The sequence below is a fragment of the Salvelinus fontinalis genome, chromosome 14 (assembly GCF_029448725.1).
Source record: "Salvelinus fontinalis isolate EN_2023a chromosome 14, ASM2944872v1, whole genome shotgun sequence".
Taxonomy (NCBI): domain Eukaryota; kingdom Metazoa; phylum Chordata; class Actinopteri; order Salmoniformes; family Salmonidae; genus Salvelinus; species Salvelinus fontinalis.
In genome coordinates this window covers 4,770,854-4,792,538 of record NC_074678.1, presented here as the reverse complement: position 1 = coordinate 4,792,538, position 21,685 = coordinate 4,770,854, and the positions used below count along the sequence as shown (strand labels likewise).

The 21,685-nt window shown below is 43.2% G+C and overlaps 1 protein-coding gene across 2 annotated transcripts in view; it reads left to right on the top strand.

Moving 5' to 3' along the window:
* The window catches only part of LOC129869429 (serine/threonine-protein kinase N2-like), a 46,966-nt gene that overhangs the window by 10,223 nt on the left and 15,058 nt on the right, over nt 1-21,685 (top strand). Inside the window, exon 2 of one of the 2 annotated variants that reach the window (XM_055943832.1) lies at nt 18,443-18,719. In XM_055943832.1, the coding sequence (XP_055799807.1) occupies nt 18,443-18,719 (277 nt within the window). Of the gene's footprint in view, nt 1-18,442; nt 18,720-18,909; nt 18,974-21,685 lie in introns of those variants that run through there. The other variant, XM_055943833.1, reaches the window with a different exon arrangement.

The following is a 21,685-nucleotide window of genomic DNA, read 5'->3' as shown; positions in this document are numbered from 1 at the left end:
TAAACTCATTGCTCAATATGTTTGATTTGTAATGAAATGTAAAATATAAACATTATAGCAAAGTCAGGGAAGAAGCAGGTGAGGCTTTAAAAAAAATATATATATGTTGGATTATCTATTTACAAAATCAAACGTCATTGGTCCGTTGGTGGTTCTAGTGTTTTAGGCTCTGAGGCTAAATGGCGGAGTTCACAGGACTCCGTCTTCTGTTTGTTTTGGTGTTTGGACTACCAGGCTGTTTCCTTGGTGACCTAGTGACTGTTGTGTTGACAGCTACAGTACAACAGGTTACATTAGGTCTGTGACGGTTACAATTCGTTATTATCAGTAACATTTTGGTATTATTACCTCTAAATATTAGTCTAGTATACAAATGTATGAAATGTCAGATTCGAGGGGAATTACAAAAAATAGATTGACGCACTAAACCATTATTTTTTTCCGAACAAATTGCATAACGTTACCAACTCTGCTGCAAATTGGCACGAGAGAACGCTAGGATATAGGCTATGCATCCTATAGCTAGGATGAACCATGAAAGGAGCTTGGCTATGTTTCATTCAGTTGTTTAGAGAGGAAAGGCTGAACTTTCACCTGTTGTCATTCCTCGCACCTCTGCTGACACTGCAACAAGACACTGTTTTCTATCTGACTAAAGAGATGCAGACAAGCTAGCCCTATTTTAGGAAACTTTCTGAACGGGCATAGAGAATTTGTGAACTTATACACGCACACCTACCCACCTAAAAGGACCCATCAATCAAAGCCGTCTGTAGCGCATCTCACTCGGATACATAAGCAAATCACATTTGTCCTTTCCCCAAAACCATGCCTTGGCTTCAAATCCTTTCTGTAGGATACATAAACAATTGTCTACGTTATAGGATACTGCTAAATCAATCTCTCTGTCTTCACTGTTCCCTTCTTGCGCAATTCACACATCTCCGCTAGCAACTCCACTGGCCCATCTCTTCTCCCTCTCTCTCTAGCTCTTGAACAAGTAGCCTATATAAACTTAGCAACAACAACAAGAAAAAACGTCCTCACTGACAACTGTTTATTTTCAGCAAACTTAACACATTTCCAAAGGTTTATAAATAATATCACTATAATCAAGAACAGATCAAAAGGTGTACTGAATAATCTGCCTCCAACTGCTTAGAGAAAGGCACTATCTGTTTCTGTAGAAAAAATACAACTTTTAAATCTTAGCTTCAAAACCATATAAAGTATTTGTGGGAACATGAAGATGCAATTGACACTCCATTAAAATGTAAATAAATAAATACATACAACATGTCCATAACCTATTTATCAGTGTTGAGTAGTCTATTAAGTTAAGAACATTTAAGAAACTAAACTGTATCAAATTATAACCTATATGCCTTGCGGGATTGTCCATTTGACACATTAGCTTATTGTCGGCCTCAGCGCCAGAACAACCTTGTTGAATAATTATTGAATAGTCAGACACATCCATCTTTATTTAAAACAAGACCAATGTATTTCTTTACTAGAAGGCAATGAAAACATTGTATAAAAGAAAGTCCACACATCAAACACAGCCTATAGGCAAGAGCTTCTACACCCCCACATCTAGCAGATTAGCTACTGGAGCGTCAGACGGCAGTTGGGAAGAGATGTAGACTGACTAAGTTAACAAAACAACGACTCATTAATAAACACTCCCACGATTAGGTCAAATGTGCATGAAAATAAAGATAATAAATAAAAATGACGTTGATGAATCTAGGCCTGTTTTTAAACGGGTTATTTTATGTTCATGACTGTCTTCATGCATCAGCTACACGGTTATGCCTCCCGGGTGGCGCAGTGGTCTAGGGCACTGCATCGCAGTGCTAGCTGCGCCACCAGAGTCTCTGGGTTCGCGCCCAGGCTCTGTCGCAGCCGGCCGCAACCGGGAGGTCCGTGGGGCGACGCACAATTGGCATAGCGTCGTCCGGGTTAGGGAGGGTTTGGCCGGTAGGGATATCCTTGTCTCAGTATGTAATGTAAATGTAATAAAATGTATGCACTCTACGGTAAGTCGCTCTGGATAAGAGCGTCTGCTAAATGACTCAAATGTAAAATGTAAAATGTTATTCAGTTACCGTCACAGCCCGAGGTTACATTGAAATATCCTTGTCTGTCTGGCAAGAGGATGGATTGAGGATTATTTTTCATTGCGGTATTGGGTTGAAATGTAGATGAGAAGACTGATGGATAACACGTCTGTGGCTTTGGGAAACCACGTTACTTTAACACCCTGCGAGGTAGCAGGGCTGTAAACGATACTTAACTTGTCTGCTTGCATCAGCTGAGGTTTTATCCACTATAACAGCTTAGCGGGATTTGACCTCCTCAGTCCTCTCCAAACTGCTTATCAGCTATTCTGATGCCGCAAGGAGCAGACTGGGAGAACAAACACCATAACGAAACCAAGCTGAGTGACTGCAGACTCCTGTACCAAGTACCAACCAATATGGCCGTGGTGCTTCATAGCAGTGGATTATACTACCTCTCCAGTTTGTTGTGAACTTGTTTCAAACCAAGGAAACAGAAGGGGGGGGGGGAAGCCTGTACAGTACATTCGAAAAATGCTTGGATCGGTTCATGCCTCTGTGCTGGATATCATGGACACGGTAAGGAATACCTGTTCTGCTCTGGAGCAGTGTGTAGTTTTCTTCTTCATTACATTCATCATAGTGAATGTCAAGTTCTTCTCTATACTAATTATGGGAGTCAGCGTTCTGTCTGAGTTGTGGTTTATAGCGCAGGATGAACTAGCTAAACAAGGTCAGACAACACAATGGCCTGCTTTGTCTATGCAGTATAGCCACATCGTTAGGTCATTTTAAACATGTCTACAACTCCGTTGAAGTTGATACTGTATATTTGTACATAGTGAAGAGAGATCCTTGCCTTTCTTAAATCCAGTATAGCTTCTGGCTGAACTGATTTGTAGTAGAGCAATTCCACAGTAATGCACTTGCGCTGAGACTCCGATTTTTTTTCACTTAAAATGTTTCCCAAACCAAAACCATTGATTTCGAAGTTTAACAAACCATTAAACTCTATGTACAAGGACACCGTTTAACAATTTACATAGAACATTTTACAAAAACAAATTTTACTACCACTGTTGCAGATTCAACGTTTATATAACAGGATTTCTGTCAAATCTCCTTCAGTTTGTGACTACGTTTTCCCTATAAATATCTGCTCAAGATTGAAAGATGTCTGCAGAAAGAATGGCGTGTCGGCTATGACATGACACCTTGACTTTAGAAACAAATATAGATTTTGGTTATTGAGCTACGGTGAGTGAAGTGGATTTACACCCGGTAACAGAATGTAATCATGGGTCCCTGCTCTGTACTACACACACACACACACACACACACACACACACACACACACACACACACACACACTCACACACACACACACACGTACATAATTATGGGTATGAATCAGGGTTTCCCGGTAAATGCCGGCTGTCGGGGGGGGGGGGGGGAGGAGCTGCTCAATAAAATGGTTGCTGACCCAAATTGTCAACAACAAAAGTCCATTGCAAAATAAGACTTTTTATTCATTGACGGAAATACCAGTCGATGTGCTCCAACATCAAAGGCTAATGTACTTCATATTAAATCCTCAAGCTGCTTTGGAAATGAGTGTTGGGTGTGTTACTGTTTGGTGAAGATTGTGTTGATTATCCCCGTTTCCAGTGTGCCTGCCGAGAGGGGCTTATTTCTCCAAAACAGAGTAAAGACGGCTTCCAGATCTTTCTTGAGGACAAAGTAATGAGGCCGATGCACATCGAGCTACTGAGTTGGACAGTCTTTCCTCCCAACAGCAGCGGCTCACTTTGAGCAGGCCAAGTTCCTCCGCAAATGCAAGTAAATTAGAGGGCAAATGATTGTGCTTGTCAGGCCCGGTCCTAGCAGTTCTGCTGCTGTCCCTGGCCAGATCAACATATCCCCCCCTGTGTCATGTATAAAGATTTGGAATGGATTGATAGAGTAATTATGTGTATCATACGCATTTCAGATGAGCTTATTCAGTAGCACTTAGAAACGAAACATCGTTGCCAACCATTCACATCGGAGAGTTACAGTGTTAATCACTGGGCAGCCAACTACCTAATATTAGGACATATAGTTATCAGTAAGCCACGTACAGTTGAAGTCGGAAGTTAACATACACTTAGGTTGGAGCCATTAACTTGTTTTTCAACCATTCCACAAATGTATTGTTAACAAACTATAGTTTTGGCATGTCGGTTAGGACATCTACTTTGTGCATGAAACAAGTTGATTTTCCAACAATTGTTTACAGACAGATTATTTGACTTATATTTCACTGTATCACAATTCCAGTGGGTCAGAAGTTTACATACACTAAGTTGACTGTGCCTTTAAACAGCTTGGAAAGTTCCAGATAATGATGTCATGGCTTTAGAAGATTCTGATAGGCTAATTCACATAATTTGAGTCAATTGGAGGTGTACCTGTGGCTGTACTTCAAGGCCAACCTTCAAACTCACTGCCTCTTTGCTTGACATCATGGGAAAATCAATAGAAATCAGCCAAGACCCCAGAAAACATTTGTAGACCTCCACAAGTCTGGTTCATCCTTAGAAGCAATTTCCAAACCCTTGAAGGTACCACGTTCATCTGTACAAACAATAGTACGCAAGTATAAACACCATGGGACCACGCAGCCGTCATACCGCTCAGGAAGGAGACGCGTTCTGTCTCCTAGAGATGAACGTACTTTGGTGCGAAAAGTGCAAATCAATCCCAGAACAACAGCAAAGGACCTTGTGAAGATGCTGGAGGAAACAGGTACAAAAGTATCTATATCCACAGTAAAACGAGTCCGATATCGACATAACCTGAAAGGCTGCTCAGCAAGGAAGAAGCCACTGCTCCAAAACCGCCATAAAAAAGCCAGACTACGGTTTGCAACTGCACATGGGGACAAAGATCGTGCTTTTGGAGAAATGTCCTCTGGTCTGATGAAACAAAAATAGAACTGTTTGGACATAATGACCAGGAGGAAAAAGGGGGAGGCTTGCAAGCCAAAGAACACCATCCCAACCGTGAAGCACAGGGGTGGCAGCATCATGTTCTGGGGTTGCTTTGCTGCAGGATGGACTGGTGCACTTCACAAAATAGATGCATCATGAGGAAGGAAAATGATGTGGATATATTGAAGCAACATCTCAAGACATCAGTCAGGAAGTTAAAGCTTGGTCGCAAATGGGTCTTCCAAATGGACAATGACCCCAAGCGTACTTCCAAAGTTGTGGCAATATGGCTTAAGGACTACAAAGTCAAGGTATTGGAGTGGCCATCACAAAGCCCTGACCTCAATCCTATAGAAAATTTGTGGGCAGAACTGAAACAGCGTGTGTGAGCAAGGAGGCCTACAAACCTGACTCAGTTACACCAGCTCTGTCAGGAGAAATGGGCCAAAATTCACCCGACTTATTGTGGGATGCTTGTGGAAGGCTACCCGAAACATTTGGCCCAAGTTAAACAATTTAAAGGCAATGCTAACAAATACTAATTGAGTATATGTAAACTTCTGACCCACTGGGAATGTGATGAAAGAAATAAAAGCTGAAAGAAATAATTCTCTCTACTTTTATTCTGACATTTTCACATTCTTAAAATGAAGATGATGAAGGTGATCCTAACTGACCTAAGACAGGGAATTGTTACTAGGATTAAATGTCAGGAATTGTGAAACTGAGTTTAAATGTATTTGGCTATGGTGCAAATATATCACACACGTCACGACCCCACTACAGGTTTATTGACAATCAACATTAACATTTATTAAGCTCATCCAGTAGAACTGTAAAAATGGTGAGTTATATTTTGAGTTTTGTAAACAAGTGCGTTCATAAAATGGATGGCACCGGCCTCGTTTCACAGGAGCAGAATTAGCTTTCTCTCAATGAAACAGCCTTAAACAAATGGAGTTGCATATCGAATTTGATTGTCCAACATCAGTTTTATCATTTATTCATTTTTGTGGCCGCCAAGAGTGTCCTCTTCCGTCTGTGGTGGCAGGTAGCCTAGTGGTTAGAGCGTTGAGCCAGTAACTGAAAGGATCGTATCCCCGACCTGACAAGGTAAATATCTGTCGTTCTGCCCCTGAGCAAGGCAGGGGGGCAGACGATGTGGTTGTCAATTAAGGCAAAGCACCTCTCTGATTAAATGCCCTAGACACATTTCAGTTGAAGGCATTCAGTTGTACAACTGACGAGGTATCCCCCTTTCCCTAAAAGACAGAATTTAATGAATAAGAATCGCAGCGGGAATAGGGAGTGGGACGAGCTGGCCCGGTCATGTCTAGAAGAGATCCCGCTTTTGTCAAATTAACATCAAAAGTAGAAATTGTTTGCATTTTAGCTAACAATTTTCCTAACCTCAACCTAATTCTCCTATCCGGCTACTTTAATTATCCTAACCTGCTACGAAAAGTCAAATCTGATCCCTTCTAGCCATGACCAGCCGGCCCTGGTGTTCGTCGACAGCATGTGTTTATTTGGCCTAATTAAAATGTTCGTGCCTAGGCTTTATTAAATTAGAATCCTAGATTGGATTTCAAAACAGCTGTGTTTTTGTTATTTCTAAATTCAAATGTTACGAATAGCCTTTAAGACCGGTCATTCACAAATGTATATTATATAAATATAATATTTTGAAGATGTGTTTTATAACTTGTTCCTTTGGCTAAATGTTTTGTGTTTTTTTGTGTGTGTGTGTGTTTTTAATGATATTAATTTATGATTTATAGCAGAGTTGAAGATGCAACTGATAATGTTTTAGCTTTTTAATAAAACCTGTCATGTTGGTTTAAGAACATTTGTTCTGCTTTATTACAGCTGTGTAATGTTCTCCAATCTCGTGTGCAGTGGTGTATTCATGGAGGGCCTCCCAAAAAATACAACAAGAAAAAAAAATGGAAAAAAACATAATTTTATCTTTCGTCTCTTTTTTGTGTGTTTTCGTAAAAAAAAAAATCTTCAATTTTCTAGAGGCAGAATGTATCTCACAGGAGAAAGCATCCGAGCGAGGGAAACAGCGCCCCTCTGTCTCTTTGTAGCCCATCTATCTGATTCTGTCTGGTCAAAAAGGGTATGACATTGTTGCCGCCTGTAGTATTGAAGGTAAGGGAAGCCAGCAAGCATCTGGCCTCCCTTGGCAAAAAAAATGTATTTAAAAACAAACTTGCCAATCTTCGTTGAGCTCAACTGAGCGGGCTTGGCTTCCCCAGTGATTTTTACCCATGTATCGCTAATGCTCTAGTGTGTACTATACTCTACTGTACTGAACTATACTCTACTTTACTGTACTGAACTATACTCTACTTTACTGTAATGTCCAAACTTGTAAAACATAGACGTCTATAATTGGAGACCAAATCTAAACCAATTATGGTCGTTATGTTTGGGCCAAATGATGGCCGGTCCAGAGCTATAGCGACTCAGTTGAAGAATCTAAGAAGATGTGGTGGTCAGTTAAGTCCAAAGTCAGGGTTTGCTTTCGTACTACATAACATTAGCCGTCACCAGTTTTACAACCAGTGAATAGGTGTTTCAAAGAGCGATGCCCAAGTAACCTGAGTAAGGCCACAATTACATTTGACTTCAGAGGTCAGTCGAGGAAATGCTTGTCGCTTATCCTTAAATTGATGTGAACAATACGGTAGGCTATGTTACCTACAACGGTCTACTTGGTCTGCTATGTAACCTACAACAGTCTACTTGGTCTGCTATGTAACCTACAACGGTCTGCTATGTAACCTACAACGGTCTGCTATGTAACCTACAACGTTCTGCTATGTCACCTACAACAGTCTGCTATGTCACCTACAACAGTCTGCTATGTCACCTACAACAGTCTGCTATGTCACCTACAACAGTCTGCTATGTCACCTACAACAGTCTGCTATGTCACCTACAACAGTCTGCTATGTCACCTACAACAGTCTGCTATGTCACCTACAACAGTCTGCTATGTCACCTACAACAGTCTGCTATGTCACCTACAACAGTCTGCTATGTCACCTACAACAGTCTGCTATGTCACCTACAACAGTCTGCTATGTCACCTACAACAGTCTGCTATGTCACCTACAACAGTCTGCTATGTCACCTACAACAGTCTGCTATGTCACCTACAACAGTCTGCTATGTCACCTACAACAGTCTGCTATGTCACCTACAACAGTCTACTTGGTCTGTAGGGGAGGCCCGGCTCTGTCTGTCCTGTTGCAGTGACGTGTTTCCTCTGCATTCCCTGTCATTGTCTGACCAGCAAGCCAGAGGACTTTTGTTAAAGTCAGCTGGTAAGGCCTAGTGTGTTTTGGTCAGTGTATAGTGTCCAAAATGGCACCCTATTTCCTTTTATAGTGCACTACATTTGACCAGAGCCTATATAGCCCCGGTCAAAAGAAGTGCACTATATAGGAAATAGGGTGCCCTATTTTGGACACTATACACTGACAGTAGACTAGCAGCACCACTGAGCGGCCCCGTGTCTAAGTATTGACCAGCCTGACGCCTGACCAGTCACAGATTAGCTGCTTTCTCTTTAGTCCGTTACATAACGGCCACAGAGCCGCTGATGATGGCCTGCCAAGTAACTGTACTTCCAGATTACAGACCAACAGGACTCAAATGTTATTTGTCACATGCTTCGTAAACAACTGGTGTTAAAAAAACAAAATACATAGAAATTCTGACTTCCGGAACCCTTCCCAACAATGCAGAGAGAAATATAAATATAACAACAGAAGGAATAAACACACAATGAGTAACGATAACTTGGCTAGATTTTTATTGTATTTATTTATTTATTTAACTAGGCAAGTCAGTTAAGAACAAATTCTTATTTACAATGACGGCCTACCAAAAGGCAAAGGCCTCCTGCGGGGATGGGGGCTGGGATTAAAAATATAGGACAAAAACACATCACGACAAGAGGGACAGCACTACATAGAGACCTAAGACGACAACACAGCATGGTAGCAACACATGACAACAACATGGTAGCAACCCATGACAACACAGCATGGTAGCAACCCATGACAACACAGCATGGTAGCAACCCATGACAACACAGCATGGTAGCAACCCATGACAACACAGCATGGTAGCAGCCCATGACAACACAGCATGGTAGCAACCCATGACAACACAGCATGGTAGCAACCCATGACAACACAGCATGGTAGCAACCCATGACAACACAGCATGGTAGCAACCCATGACAACACAGCATGGTAGCAACCCATGACAACACAGCATGGTAGCAACACAAAGCAAGGTATAAACATTGTTGGGCACAGACAACAGCACAAAGGGCAAGAAGGTAGAGACAATAATACATCACGCAAGCAGCCACAACTGTCAGTAAGAGTGTCCATTATTTGAGTCTTTGAATGAAGAGATTGAGAGATAACTCCAGTTTGAGTGTTTGTTGCAGCTCGTTCCAGTCACTAGCTGCAGCGAACTGAAAAGACGAGCAATCCAGAGATGTGTGTGTTTTAGGGACCTTTAACAGAATGTGACTGGCTGAACGGGGGTTGTATGTGGAGGATGAGGGCTGCGGTAGATATCTCAGATAGGCCTCACTCCCCCCCTAAGAGGCTTTTATAAATAAGCATCAACCAGTGGGTCTTGCGACGGGTATAAAGAGATGACAAGTTTACAGAAGATTAGAGTGCAGTGATGTGTCCTATAAGGAGCGTTGGTGGCAAATCTGATGGCCGAATGGTAAAGAAAATCTAGCCATTCGAGAGCACCCTTACTTGCCGATCTATAAATTACGTCTCCGTAATCTAGCATGGGTAGGATGGTCATCTGAATCAGGGTTAGTTTGGCAGCTGGGGTGAAAGAGGAGCGATTACGATAGAGGAAACCAAGTCTAGATTTAACTTTAGCCTGCAGCTTTGATATGTGCTGAGAGAAGGACAGTGTACTGTTTATCCATACTCCCAAGTACTTGTATGAGGTGATTACCTCAAGCTCTAAACCCTCAGAGGTAGTAATCACACCTGTGGGGAGTGGGGCATTCTTCTTACCAAACCACATGACCTTTGTTTTGGTGGTGTTCAGAACAGGGTTAAGGGCAGAGAAAGCTTGTACAGTGTGTGTGTATATAGACAGTACACAGGGTACTAAGTGAAAGTGCAGGGCTATGAGGTAATTGAAGTAGATATGTACACCTAGGTAGGGATAACGTCACTAGGCAACAGGATACAATAAACAGTAGCAGCAGCGTACGTGATGAGTCAAAAGCGTGCAAAGGGGGGTCAATGCAGATAGTCCGGGTAGCTATTTGGTTAACTGTTTAGCAGACTTATGACTCGGGGGGGGGGGGGGTAGAAGATGCTCTGGGTACTGTTGGTTCCGGGCTTGTTGCATCGGTACCGCTTCCTGTGTGGTAGCAGAGAGAACAGTCTGTGACTTGGGTGGCTGGAGTCTTTTGGTAATGTTTAAGGTCATCCTCTGACACAGCCTGGTATAGAGGTCCTGGATGGCAGGGAGCTCGGCCCCAGTGATGTACTGGGCCGTACGCACTGCCCTCTGTATCGCCTTGCTCTCAATTGGTGCAGCTGTAGAACCTTTTGAGGATCTGAGGGCTAAATCTTTTCAGCCTCTTGAGGGGGAAGAGGAGGAGTTATGCCTTCTTCACGACTGTGTTGGTGTGTGTGGACCATGTTAATTCCTTAGTGATGTGGACCATGTTAATTCCTTGGTGTGAGTGTGGACCATGTTAATTCCTTGGTGTGAGTGTGGACCATGTTAATTCCTTGGTGAGTGTGGACCATGTTAATTCCCTGGTGAGTGTGGACCATGTTAATTCCTTGGTGAGTGTGGACCATGTTAATTCCTTGGTGAGTGTGGACCATGTTAATTCCTTGGTGAGTGTGGACCATGTTAATTCCTTGGTGAGTGTGGACCATGTTAATTCCTTGGTGAGTGTGGACCATGTTAATTCCTTGGTGAGTGTGGACCATGTTAATTCCTTGGTAAGTGTGGACCATGTTAATTCCTTGGTGAGTGTGGACCGTGTTAATTCCTTGGTGAGTGTGGACCGTGTTAATGCCTTGGTGATGTGGACCCAGGAACTCGAAGGTCTCAACCCACACTACAGCCCCGTTGATGTGGATGGGCGCGTGCTCGACCCGCCGTTTCCTGTAGTCCACCATCAGCTCTTGCTGACGTTGAGGGAGAGATTGTTGTCCTGGCACCACACTGCCAGGTCACTGACCTCCTGCTGATAGGCTTTCTCATTGTCGTCGGGAAGGCTGGATGATAAATCAATATCAGTAATTGAGGTAATTACTTCCCTCAATAACGCGATAAAAACCTTTAGATACATTTTCGATAATCTAGAATAATTAGGTACAGCAGTCCATTTCACCTCTGTGACGCAGCAGGAACGTGCGGAGAAGTGACAATATGCACGGGGAGAGGTATACGCCCACTAAAAACCACTTAGAACCTTGAGTGATGTAGGTGCACACAGTGGTAGTGATAGCCATGGAGAAGGAGCAGCTTCCAACAAATAAATTATTGATGAAAAGGGTTCAACTGTTTCAGTAATTTGGAAGTGGTTTGGCTTTTTGAAGTCTGACAAAGAGCAGAGCAATGTTCAGTGCAAATTGTGCCGTAGACAGGTGTCTACGAAGTCTGGTAATACAATAAACCTTTTTCAACATCTGAAGTAAAAATGGAACATGCAGAAAGTTTGAGTTTGCCCCACGGTATTGATAAACGCCCCTCAAGCACCAGCCAATCTACAGAGGTCATGAAACCTGATGATGGTGAAACGGAGCTCACCCAAACCATCAAAACGGTAGTCATGGACTATCTGAATGAGAAATATGATGACCTGCTGGACATCGCCTCGTTGGTCGACCCTCAGTTTAAAACACATTACATCAAAGAGGAGAAGGTGGACCACATAAAAGCAAGAGCTGTCTCAGGGATGGTCAATGAGGGACATGAAAACCCAAGCCCAGCGCAGGGAGACATGGTTGCAGCTTCACCACAACTGACAACTAAAAAGAGAAAGTCACTGGGCAGTTTTTTTTTTCTTCAAAAAGCCGTGTACCACCATCACAGGTCTTACTGGAATCCAGCTGGTAGACAAGGAACTCAGCTTCTACCTTCAGTCTCCTGATGCAGTGAAACCAATCCACTGGACTGGTGGAAGATCCATCCCCAAAAACTTTCCCAAAGTCAGCCACCTGGCAAAGTGCTACCTGTGCATTCCTGCGACCAGTGTGTTTTTAGCACAGGTGGCAACATAGTGACCTGCCATAGGGCAGCTTTAAAGCCCGTAAACAGACTCGTCTTTCTTCCTTGTAACTTGTAAGACCACAACTACCCCAACATAAACTGTGATATGCCATTAGGCTAACAGTTTTAATGCATATTGACTTGCACTGTTTAATGTTTTATTTCTTGCTCATGACTTCTAAAGGTTTACAGCTAAAGAAAATGTATTTGTGAGTTCTACTTCTGACAATAAATAAACATTAAAGCACGTGGTTTATTCAGACATTCTTGAGTCTGAAGCAGATATGCTCCTTTTAAACATTATTTGATAATTTACGTTTTATCACGATAGATATATATTTGCCGTATCGCCCAGCCGTAGTCGTCGGTGATCAGGCCTACCACCATCGGGTCGTCAGCAAACTTAATGATGGTGTTGGAGTCGTGCGCGGCCATGCATTCGTGGGTGAACAGGGAGTACAGGAGGGGACTAAGTACACACCCCTGAGGGGCCCCCCGTGTTGTGGATTAGCGTGGCGGATGTGTTATTGCATACCCTCACCACCTTGGGGCGGCCTGTCAGGAAGTCCAGAATCCAGTTGCAGAGGGAGGTGTTCAGTCCCAGGTCCTGAGCTTGGAGGGCACTATGGTGTTGAACGCTGCACTGTAGTCAATGAACAGCATTCTGACATAGCTGTTCCTCTTGTGCAGGTGGGAGAGGGCAGTGTGGAGTGCAATAGAAAATGTGTCCTCTGTCGGGGTGGTATGCAAACTTGAGTGGGTCCAGGGTGTTTGGGATGTTGTTAGCCTTTCAAAGCATTTCATGGCTAAAGATGAGTCCTACGGGCAATAGTCATTTAGACAGGTTACCTTGGCTGCCTTGGGCACATGGACTATGGTGGTCTGCTTGAAACGTGTAGGTATTACAGACTGAGTCAGGTAAAGGTTGCAAATGTCAGTGAAGACACTTGCCGTCTTCACTTCACAGCTGGTTAGTGCATGCTCTGAGTACGCGTCCTGGTAATCAGTCTGGCCCCGCAGCCTTGTGAATGTTAATCTGTTTAAAGGTCTTACTCATATTGGCTACAGAGAGCAAGATAACAGTCGCCCGGATTAGCTGGTGCTCTAATGCAGGGTTCAGTGTTGCTTGCCAGCTCATCTGGTAGGCTTGCGTCACTGGGCAGCTCGCGGCTGGGTTTCCCTCTTGTAATCCGTGATAGTTTGCAAAGCCCTGGCACATCCATCGAGCGCCGGAGCCGGTATAGAATTCGATCTTAGTCCTGTATTGACGTTTTACCTGTTTTGATGGCACTTCGGAGGTCGTAGCGGGATTTCGATTGAAATTGAACTTCAGTTCATGGAAATAAATAGCTAGCCAGCTACGTCAAATCAAATTTTATTAGTCACATGCGCCAAATACAACAGGTGTAGGTAGACCTTACAGTGAAATGCTTACTTACGAGCCCCTAACCAACATGCAGTTTAAAAAAATACGGAAAAGAATAAGAGAGAAAAGTAGCAAGTAATTAAAGAGCAACAGTAAAAATAACAATATATACAGGGGGGTGCCAGTACAGAGTAAATGTGTGGGGGCACTGGTTAGTTGAGGTAATATGTACAGTTGAAGTCGGAAGTTTACATACACCTTAGCCAAATACATTTAAACTCAGTTTTTCACAATTCCTGACATTTAATACAAGTAAAAATTCCCTGTCTGAGGGCAGTTAGGATAACCAGGTTATTTTAAGAATGTGAAATGTCAGAATAATAGTAGATTTATTTCAGCTTTTATTTCTTTAATCACATTTCCAGTGGGTCAGAAGTTTACATAAACTCAATTAGTATTTGGTAGCACTGCGTTTAACTTGGGTCAAACGTTTCGGGTAGCCTTCCACAAGCTTCCACAATAATTTGGGTAAATTTTGGCCCATTTCTCCTGACAGAGCTGGAGTAACTGAGTCAGGTTTGTAGGCCTCCTTGCTCGCACACGCTTTTTCAGTTCTGCCCACAAATTTTCTATAGGATTGAGGTCAGGGCTTTGTGATGGACACTCCAATACCTTGACTTTGTTGTCCTTAAGCCATATTGCCACAACTTTGGAAGTTTGCTTGGGGTCATTGTCCATTTGGAAGACCTATTTGCAACCAAACTTTAACTTCCTGACTGATGTCTTGAGATGTTGCTTCAATATATGCACATTTTCTTTTCTCATGATGCCATCTATTTTGTGAAGTGCACCAGTCCCTCCTGCAGCAAAGCACCCCCACAACATGATGCTGCCACCCCCGTGCTTCACGGTTGGGATGGTGTTCTTCTTGCAAGCCTCACCCTTTTTCCTCCAAACATAACGATGGCCAAACAGTTCTATTTTTGTTTCATCAGACCAGAGAACATTTCTCCAAAAAGTACTTTCTTTGTCCCCATGTGCAGTTGCAAACTGCATTCTGGCTTTTTTTATGGCAGTTTTGGAGCAGTGGCTTCTTCCTTGCTGAGCGACCTTTCAGGTTATGTCGATATAGGACTGGTTTTACTGTGGATATAGATACTTTTGTACCTGTTTCCCAGCATCTTCAAGGTCCTTTGCTGTTGTTCTGGGATTGATTTGCACTTTTCGCAGAAAAGTACATTCATCTCTAGGAGACAGAATGTGTCTCCTTCCTGAGTGGTTTGACGGCTGCGTGGTCCCATGGTGTTTATACTTGCATACTATTGTTTGTACAGGTGGTACCTTCAGGCATTTTGAAATTGCTCATAAGGATGAACCAGACTTGTGGAGGTTTACAATTTTTTTTCCTGAGGTCTTGGCTGTTTTCTTTTGATTTTCCCATGATGTCAAGCAAAGAGGCACTGAGTTTGAAGGTAGGCCTTGAAATACATCCACAGGTACACCTCCAATTGACTCAAATTATGTCAATTAGCCTATCAGAAGCTTCTAAAGCCATGACATAATTTTCTGGAATTTTCCAAGCTGTTTAAAGGCACAGTCAACTTAGTGTATGTAAACTTCTGACCCACTGGAATTGTAATACAGGGAATTATAAGTGAAATAATCTGTCTGTAAACAATTGTTGGAAAAATGACTTGTGTCATGCACAATGTAGATGTCCTAACCGACTTGCCAAAACTATAGTTTGTTAACAAGAAATTTGTGGAGTGGTTGAAAAACGAGTTTTAATGACTCCAACCTAAGTGTATGTAAACTTCAACTGTACATGTAGGTAGAGTTAATTAAAGTGACTATGCATAGATGACAACAGAGTGGCAGAGGGGTGGGGCAATGCAAATTGTCTGGGTAGCCATTTGACTCAATGTTCAGGAGTTTATGGCTTGGGGGTAGAAGCTGTTTAGAAGCCTCTTGGACCCAGACTTGGCGCTCTGGTACCGCTGGCCGTGGGGTAGCAAAGATAACAGTCTATAACTAGGGTGGCTGGAGTCCTCTGACACCGCCTGGTATAGAGGTCCTGGTTGGCAGGTACCTTGGCCCCAGTAATGTGCCATTCGCACTACCCTCTGTAGTGCCTTGCGGTCAGAGGCCGAGCTGTTGCCATACCAGGCAGTGATGCAACCAGTCAGGATGCTCTCGATGGTGCAGCTGTAGAACCTTTTGCGTATCTGAGGACACATACCAAATCTTTTCAGTCCCCTGGGGGGGAACGGGTTTTGTCGTGCCCGCTTCACTACTGTCATATAGTGTACTTGGACCATGTTAGTTTGTTGGTGATGTGGACACCAAGGAATTTGAAGCTCTCAACCTGCTCCACTGCAGCCTCGTCGATGAGAATGGGGATGAGCTCTGTCCTCTTTTTCCTGTAGTCCACAATCATCTCCTTTGTCTTGATCACGTTGAGGGAGAGTTTGTTGTCCTGGCACCACACGGCCAGGTCTCTGACCACCTCCCTATAGGCTGTCTCGTCGTTGTCGGTGATCAGGCACTGTTGTGTCATGGGGAAATGTAATGATGGTTTTGGAGTCGTGCCGGGCCGTGTAGTCATGAGTGAACAGGGAATACAGGAGAAACACAACTGTGCCGAGTTTATGCAAATATTAGCCTTGTAGCTCTTATCGCGGGACTGTTACTGTGTGAAATCACCTCTCCAGTCAGCCTATTGTGTGTATTGACATTCATATTGTACAGCTTTACCTAAGGATTGGGGATCAATGAAATGGGATATCAAGTAAGAACTGTCTTATAAATTAAGGTTATTTTAGATGACACCTCACTATATAGTTAGTTAGCGAACTATAGCTAACTAGTTAAGTTCATATTTATCTCCAAAAACCTCTGTTTACATTTGGCATTGCCTCCAAAACATCCCGTGAATTTGCACAGCCACATCAATTTACAGAAATACTCATAATAAACATTGATAAAAGATACAAGTGTTATTCACAGATTTAAAGATGTACTTCTCCTTAATGCAACCGCTGTGTTAGATTTTTAAAAAAGAATTTAAAAAAACTTTACGGAAAAAGCAATAATCTGAGTACAGCGCTCAGAGACCAACACAACCCCAAAAGATATCCGCCATGTTGGAGTCAACATAAGTCAGAAATAGCATTATAAATATTCACTTACCTTTTGATCTTCATCAGAATGCACTCCCAGGAATCCCAGTTCCACAATAAATGTTTGATTTGTTCCATAAAGTCCATAATTTATGTCCAAATAACTCCTTGTGTACTGAACGCGCGAACAAAAATCAAAACTCACGACGCACGGGCAGGTCCAGGCAAAAGTTCAGACGAAAAGTCATATTACAGTTCGTAGAAACATGCCAAACGAAGTATATAATCAATCTTTCGGATGTTTTTAACACAAATCTTCAATAATGTTCCAACCGGAGAATTCCTTTGTCTTCAGAAATGCAATGGAACGCAAGCTATCTCATGTGAATGCGCGTGACCAGCTCGTGGCACTCTGCCAGACCTCTGACTCAATCCCCTCTCATTCCCCCCTCCTTCATAGTAGAAGCATCAAACAAGGTTCTAAAGACTGTTGACATCTAGTGGAAGCCTTAGGAAGTGCAAAAGGACCCCATAGACACTGTGTATTCGATAGGCCAAGAGTTGAAAAACTACAAACCTCAGATTTCCCACTTCCGGGTTGGATTTTTCTCAGGTTTTTGCCTGCCATATGAGTTCTGTTATACTCAGACATTCAAACAGTTTTAGAAACTTCAGAGGAGTATCCAAATCTATCCAAATCTACTAATAATATACATATATTAGCAACTGGGACTGAGTAGCACGCAGTTTACTCTGGGCACGCTTTTCATCCAAACGTGAAAATGCTGCCCCCTAGCCATAAGAAGTTAAGAACAAATTCTTATTTACAATGACGGCTTACTCCAGCCAAACACGGACAACTGTGCGCCGCCCTATGGGACTCCCAATCATGGCCGGATGTGACACAGTCTGGTTTCGAACCAGGGACTGTAGTGATGCCTCTTGCACTGATATGCAGTGCCTTAGACCGCTGTGTGTGTGTTAACTATTTAAGTGTAATAGAATGCTTAAAATGTTAAAATTGTAAATATCTGCATCGTTTTTTGGGAGGGGGGGGGCAAGGAAAATATCGGTATCGGCCAAAAATGTAATATCTGTGCATCACTAGAAGTGATGAAGATCAGCGTATAGCAACACACAGCCGTTGGTCATGTGGATGCTATTCACTGCAGCACCAATTAGGGTCCATGCCAATCCCATTTCAATTCAGTCCATTTAGGAATCAGGAAAGTCATTTGACTAAAATGTACATTTTTGGTTCCTGAGTTGTAACCTGACCCCAACCCTGCCAAGTGGGGAAAGAAAATTCACTGCTAAAAGTGAATCTTGATGGTTGTCGATTTTGATATAGTTGTGATCTGTAAGACGGGTGTGAAAGTGATTGTTACAAGCATCACTCATCACCAACCAAAAGGGCTGGTTGGGGTCATTCCAGTCAATTTAACAAAGTGCACAGTGTAATTCCTCAATGGGCTGAATTGAGATGGAATTGACCCGAACTCTTCCAACAAGCGGGGAAAGTCACTGGTTATTAAACGTATTTAGAGTATTTGGAAGACCGGTGAAAGTGTTTTGTTTTGAAGCATCACTCTGATTTGATTTTATGTATTTGTATTGTTCCAGGGAGACGCCAGGGGTCTGGGTGAGAACCTGGACCTGTCAGACACCGTGGTGCAGCAGAGGCTAGAGGAGCTCAAGGACCACATCAAGAGGGAGATCAGGAAGGAGTTGAAGATTAAGGAAGGAGCTGAGAACCTGAAGAAGGTCTCCACGGACAAGAAGAGCCTGACCTACGTTGACAACCAGCTGAAGAAGAGCAACAGGAAGCTGGAGGAGCTGCACCAGGAGCTTCAGGAGCTCAACGCTCACATCGTGGTCAAGGACCCAGAGATCCTGCTAGGTATAGAACCCTTACCCCCTAACCCAGATGAACTATTAGGAGTTCAACACTCACATCGTGGTCAAGGACCCAGAGATCCTGCTAGGTATAGAACCCTTACCCCCTAACCCAGATGAACTATTAGGAGTTCAACACTCACATTGTGGTCAAGGACCCAGAGATCCTGCTAGGTATAGAACCCTTACCCCTAACCCAGAGAAACTATTAGGAGCTCAGCGCTCACATCGTGGTCAAGGACCCAGAGATCCTGCTAGGTATAGAACCCTTACCCCCTAACCCAGAGGAACTATTAGTAGCCCCAACACTCACATCGTGGTCAAGGACCCAGAGATCCGGCTAGGTATAGAACCCTTACCCCTAACCCAGAGGTACTATTAGTAATGGTGAAATGAACACATAGCTGTTATCCACTTTCCCAAACATGGTGTATGAGGTGAGAGTTTAAGGGCCAAGTCTCCCGGATAACTGACTTGCCTAGTTAGATATAGTAAATACAATTAATTCATCCACTTAGCTAACTAACAAGTAACGAAATACATGGGAAAAAGCTGGAGAGTAATAGCACATCTTAGCCAGTTAAGATATCTGACATTTAGTAGTGAATTGCATACAAGTGGAGCTTCGTCACCTCGTATGAGCCGCACAACAAAGACTCTCGTGCGTGTGTGTGTGTGTGTGTGTGTGTGTGTGTGTGTGTGTGTGTGTGTGTGTGTGTGTGTGTGTGTGTGTGTGTGTGTGTGTGTGTGTGTGTTATGGACTCACCGGCTCCCGTTATGCTATTTACAAATCAACACTTGACTGGCTCTACTACAGTAACCTTCATAATATATAAAATAATGTGATAAGTTGAAATGAATAACACAATCTGCTTTATCCCCTGACTGCAGGTATTAACTTAAAGTATCTACAGATATTCAGATTTAATTGAAAAACTTGAAAGAAAATGTTTTGACGGTATATGAAAACCATCCCGTGGCCATTTCCAAATACTCCGGTATACAGCCTTCTCTCTCGCGCTCTGTCAGCCCCATGTCTCACGCTCTCTCTCAGCCCCGTGCCTCTCAGCCCCGTGCCTCTCAGCCCCGTGATTAGCATGCAGCAGCAACATACAGGAACTCAGGCATTGTTTTATTCACATTCTTTACATTCATATTCAGCAGCTAATGAATGAATGAATGAAGGGAGGAAGGGGCTGAGGCTTTCTGCTGGGTCTAGGAAGGAAGGAAGGAAGGAAGGAAGGAAGGAAGGAAGGAAGGAAGGAAGGAAGGAAGGCGGTCTGGTCTGTAAATAAAGGAAAGAAGGGGCTGAGGCTTTCTGCCGGGTCTGTTAATAAATGAGGATGTGAACATTGTTGCTCTGGAATTATTCAGGATTACTAGACAGAGAAGAGATGCATTGTTCTACCCACTGGGCTCTGCTAGTCTGTGTGGGTTTGATTGCTGCAAGGTTACTGTAGACTAGTGTATTCTTGCATCACCTGGTTGTTAATGACTCTGACCGCTTTTCTGGTATTTTATAAGGATCCACATTAGTTGTTGCAAAAGCAGCAGCTTCTCTTCCTGGGGTCCACACAGAACCTGAAACATAATACAGAACATTAATAGACAAGGACAGAACTAAATCAATTAAAACCATTTTTTTGATAATTAATACAATTTCTTTTTTTTAAAGGCACATATCAATACATACACACAAACTATCTGTATGAGTGAGTGCACATGAGCTTTGTGTTTTAGAGGAAGGGCTGTTGCCTTAATTGGAACGTGTCTGAGTAGGACATCAGGAAGAATGAGCTCTGTGTTTTAGAGGAAGTGGATGGGTCCGAATAGTACATCAGGAAGAATGAGCTCTGTTTTTTAGAGGAAGTGGATGGGTCCGAATAGTACATCAGGAAGAATGAGCTCTGTGTTTTAGAGGAAGTGGATGGGTCCGAATAGTACATCAGGAAGAATGAGCTCTGTTTTTTAGAGGAAGTGGATGGGTCCGAATAGTACATCAGGAAGAATGAGCTCTGTGTTTTAGAGGAAGTGGACGGGTCTGAGGAGTACATCAGGAAGAATGAGCTCTGTGTTTTAGAGGAAGTGGACGGGTCTGAGGAGTACATCAGGAAGAATGAGCTCTGTGTTTTAGAGGAAGTGGATGGGTCTGAGGAGTACATCAGGAAGAATGAGCTATGGGGCTTTTTCTATGTCCAGACCCCCTCTTCCAGAGAACAAGGGTCTTTATGACAGGAAGAAGGGTCTCAAATCAAGTAGTCTAGTCTCCACCAGACTATAGCCATCCTGTTAGTGAAATGGATGAGACTGAAAAGGGGGTGAGGAGTACATCAGGGCAGCGTGAACAGGGGAAAACATTTTTCCAGAGTGAAGGGAGATTCGGACATGAAGAAGGTTCTCAAGTAGGTCTAGACTATTTAGCCATGTTTCAATATGCTCGCTAGGGAACTACATCTGTCTGTCTGGAAACCCTTTTCTCCATGTTCCTGGTTCCATGAGCCATTTAAAGCTGCAGTGTGTCGCCTCTGTTCATGAGACAGACTGCCCTTCACACAGCCTCTGAGTGAGTCCCAAATGGGCCCCTATTTCCTTTATAGTGCACTACTTTTCGCCAGGGCCCATAGGGCTCTGTTCAAGTAAGGGAATCAGGTGCCATTTGGGATGCACACTCTGACACACTCTCTCTGCAAACCTAGCTGCTAGTTGTAAATCTATTTACCCTCTGACACACTCACTCTGCAAACCTAGCTGCTAGTTGTAAATCTATTTACCCTCTGACACACTCACTCTGCAAACCTAGCTGCTAGTTGTAAATCTATTTACCCTCTGACACACTCACTCTGCAAACCTAGCTGCTAGTTGTAAATCTATTTACCTCTGACACACTCACTCTGCAAGCCTAGCTGCTAGTTGTAAATCTATTTACCCTCTGACACACTCACTCTGCAAGCCTAGCTGCTAGTTGTAAAT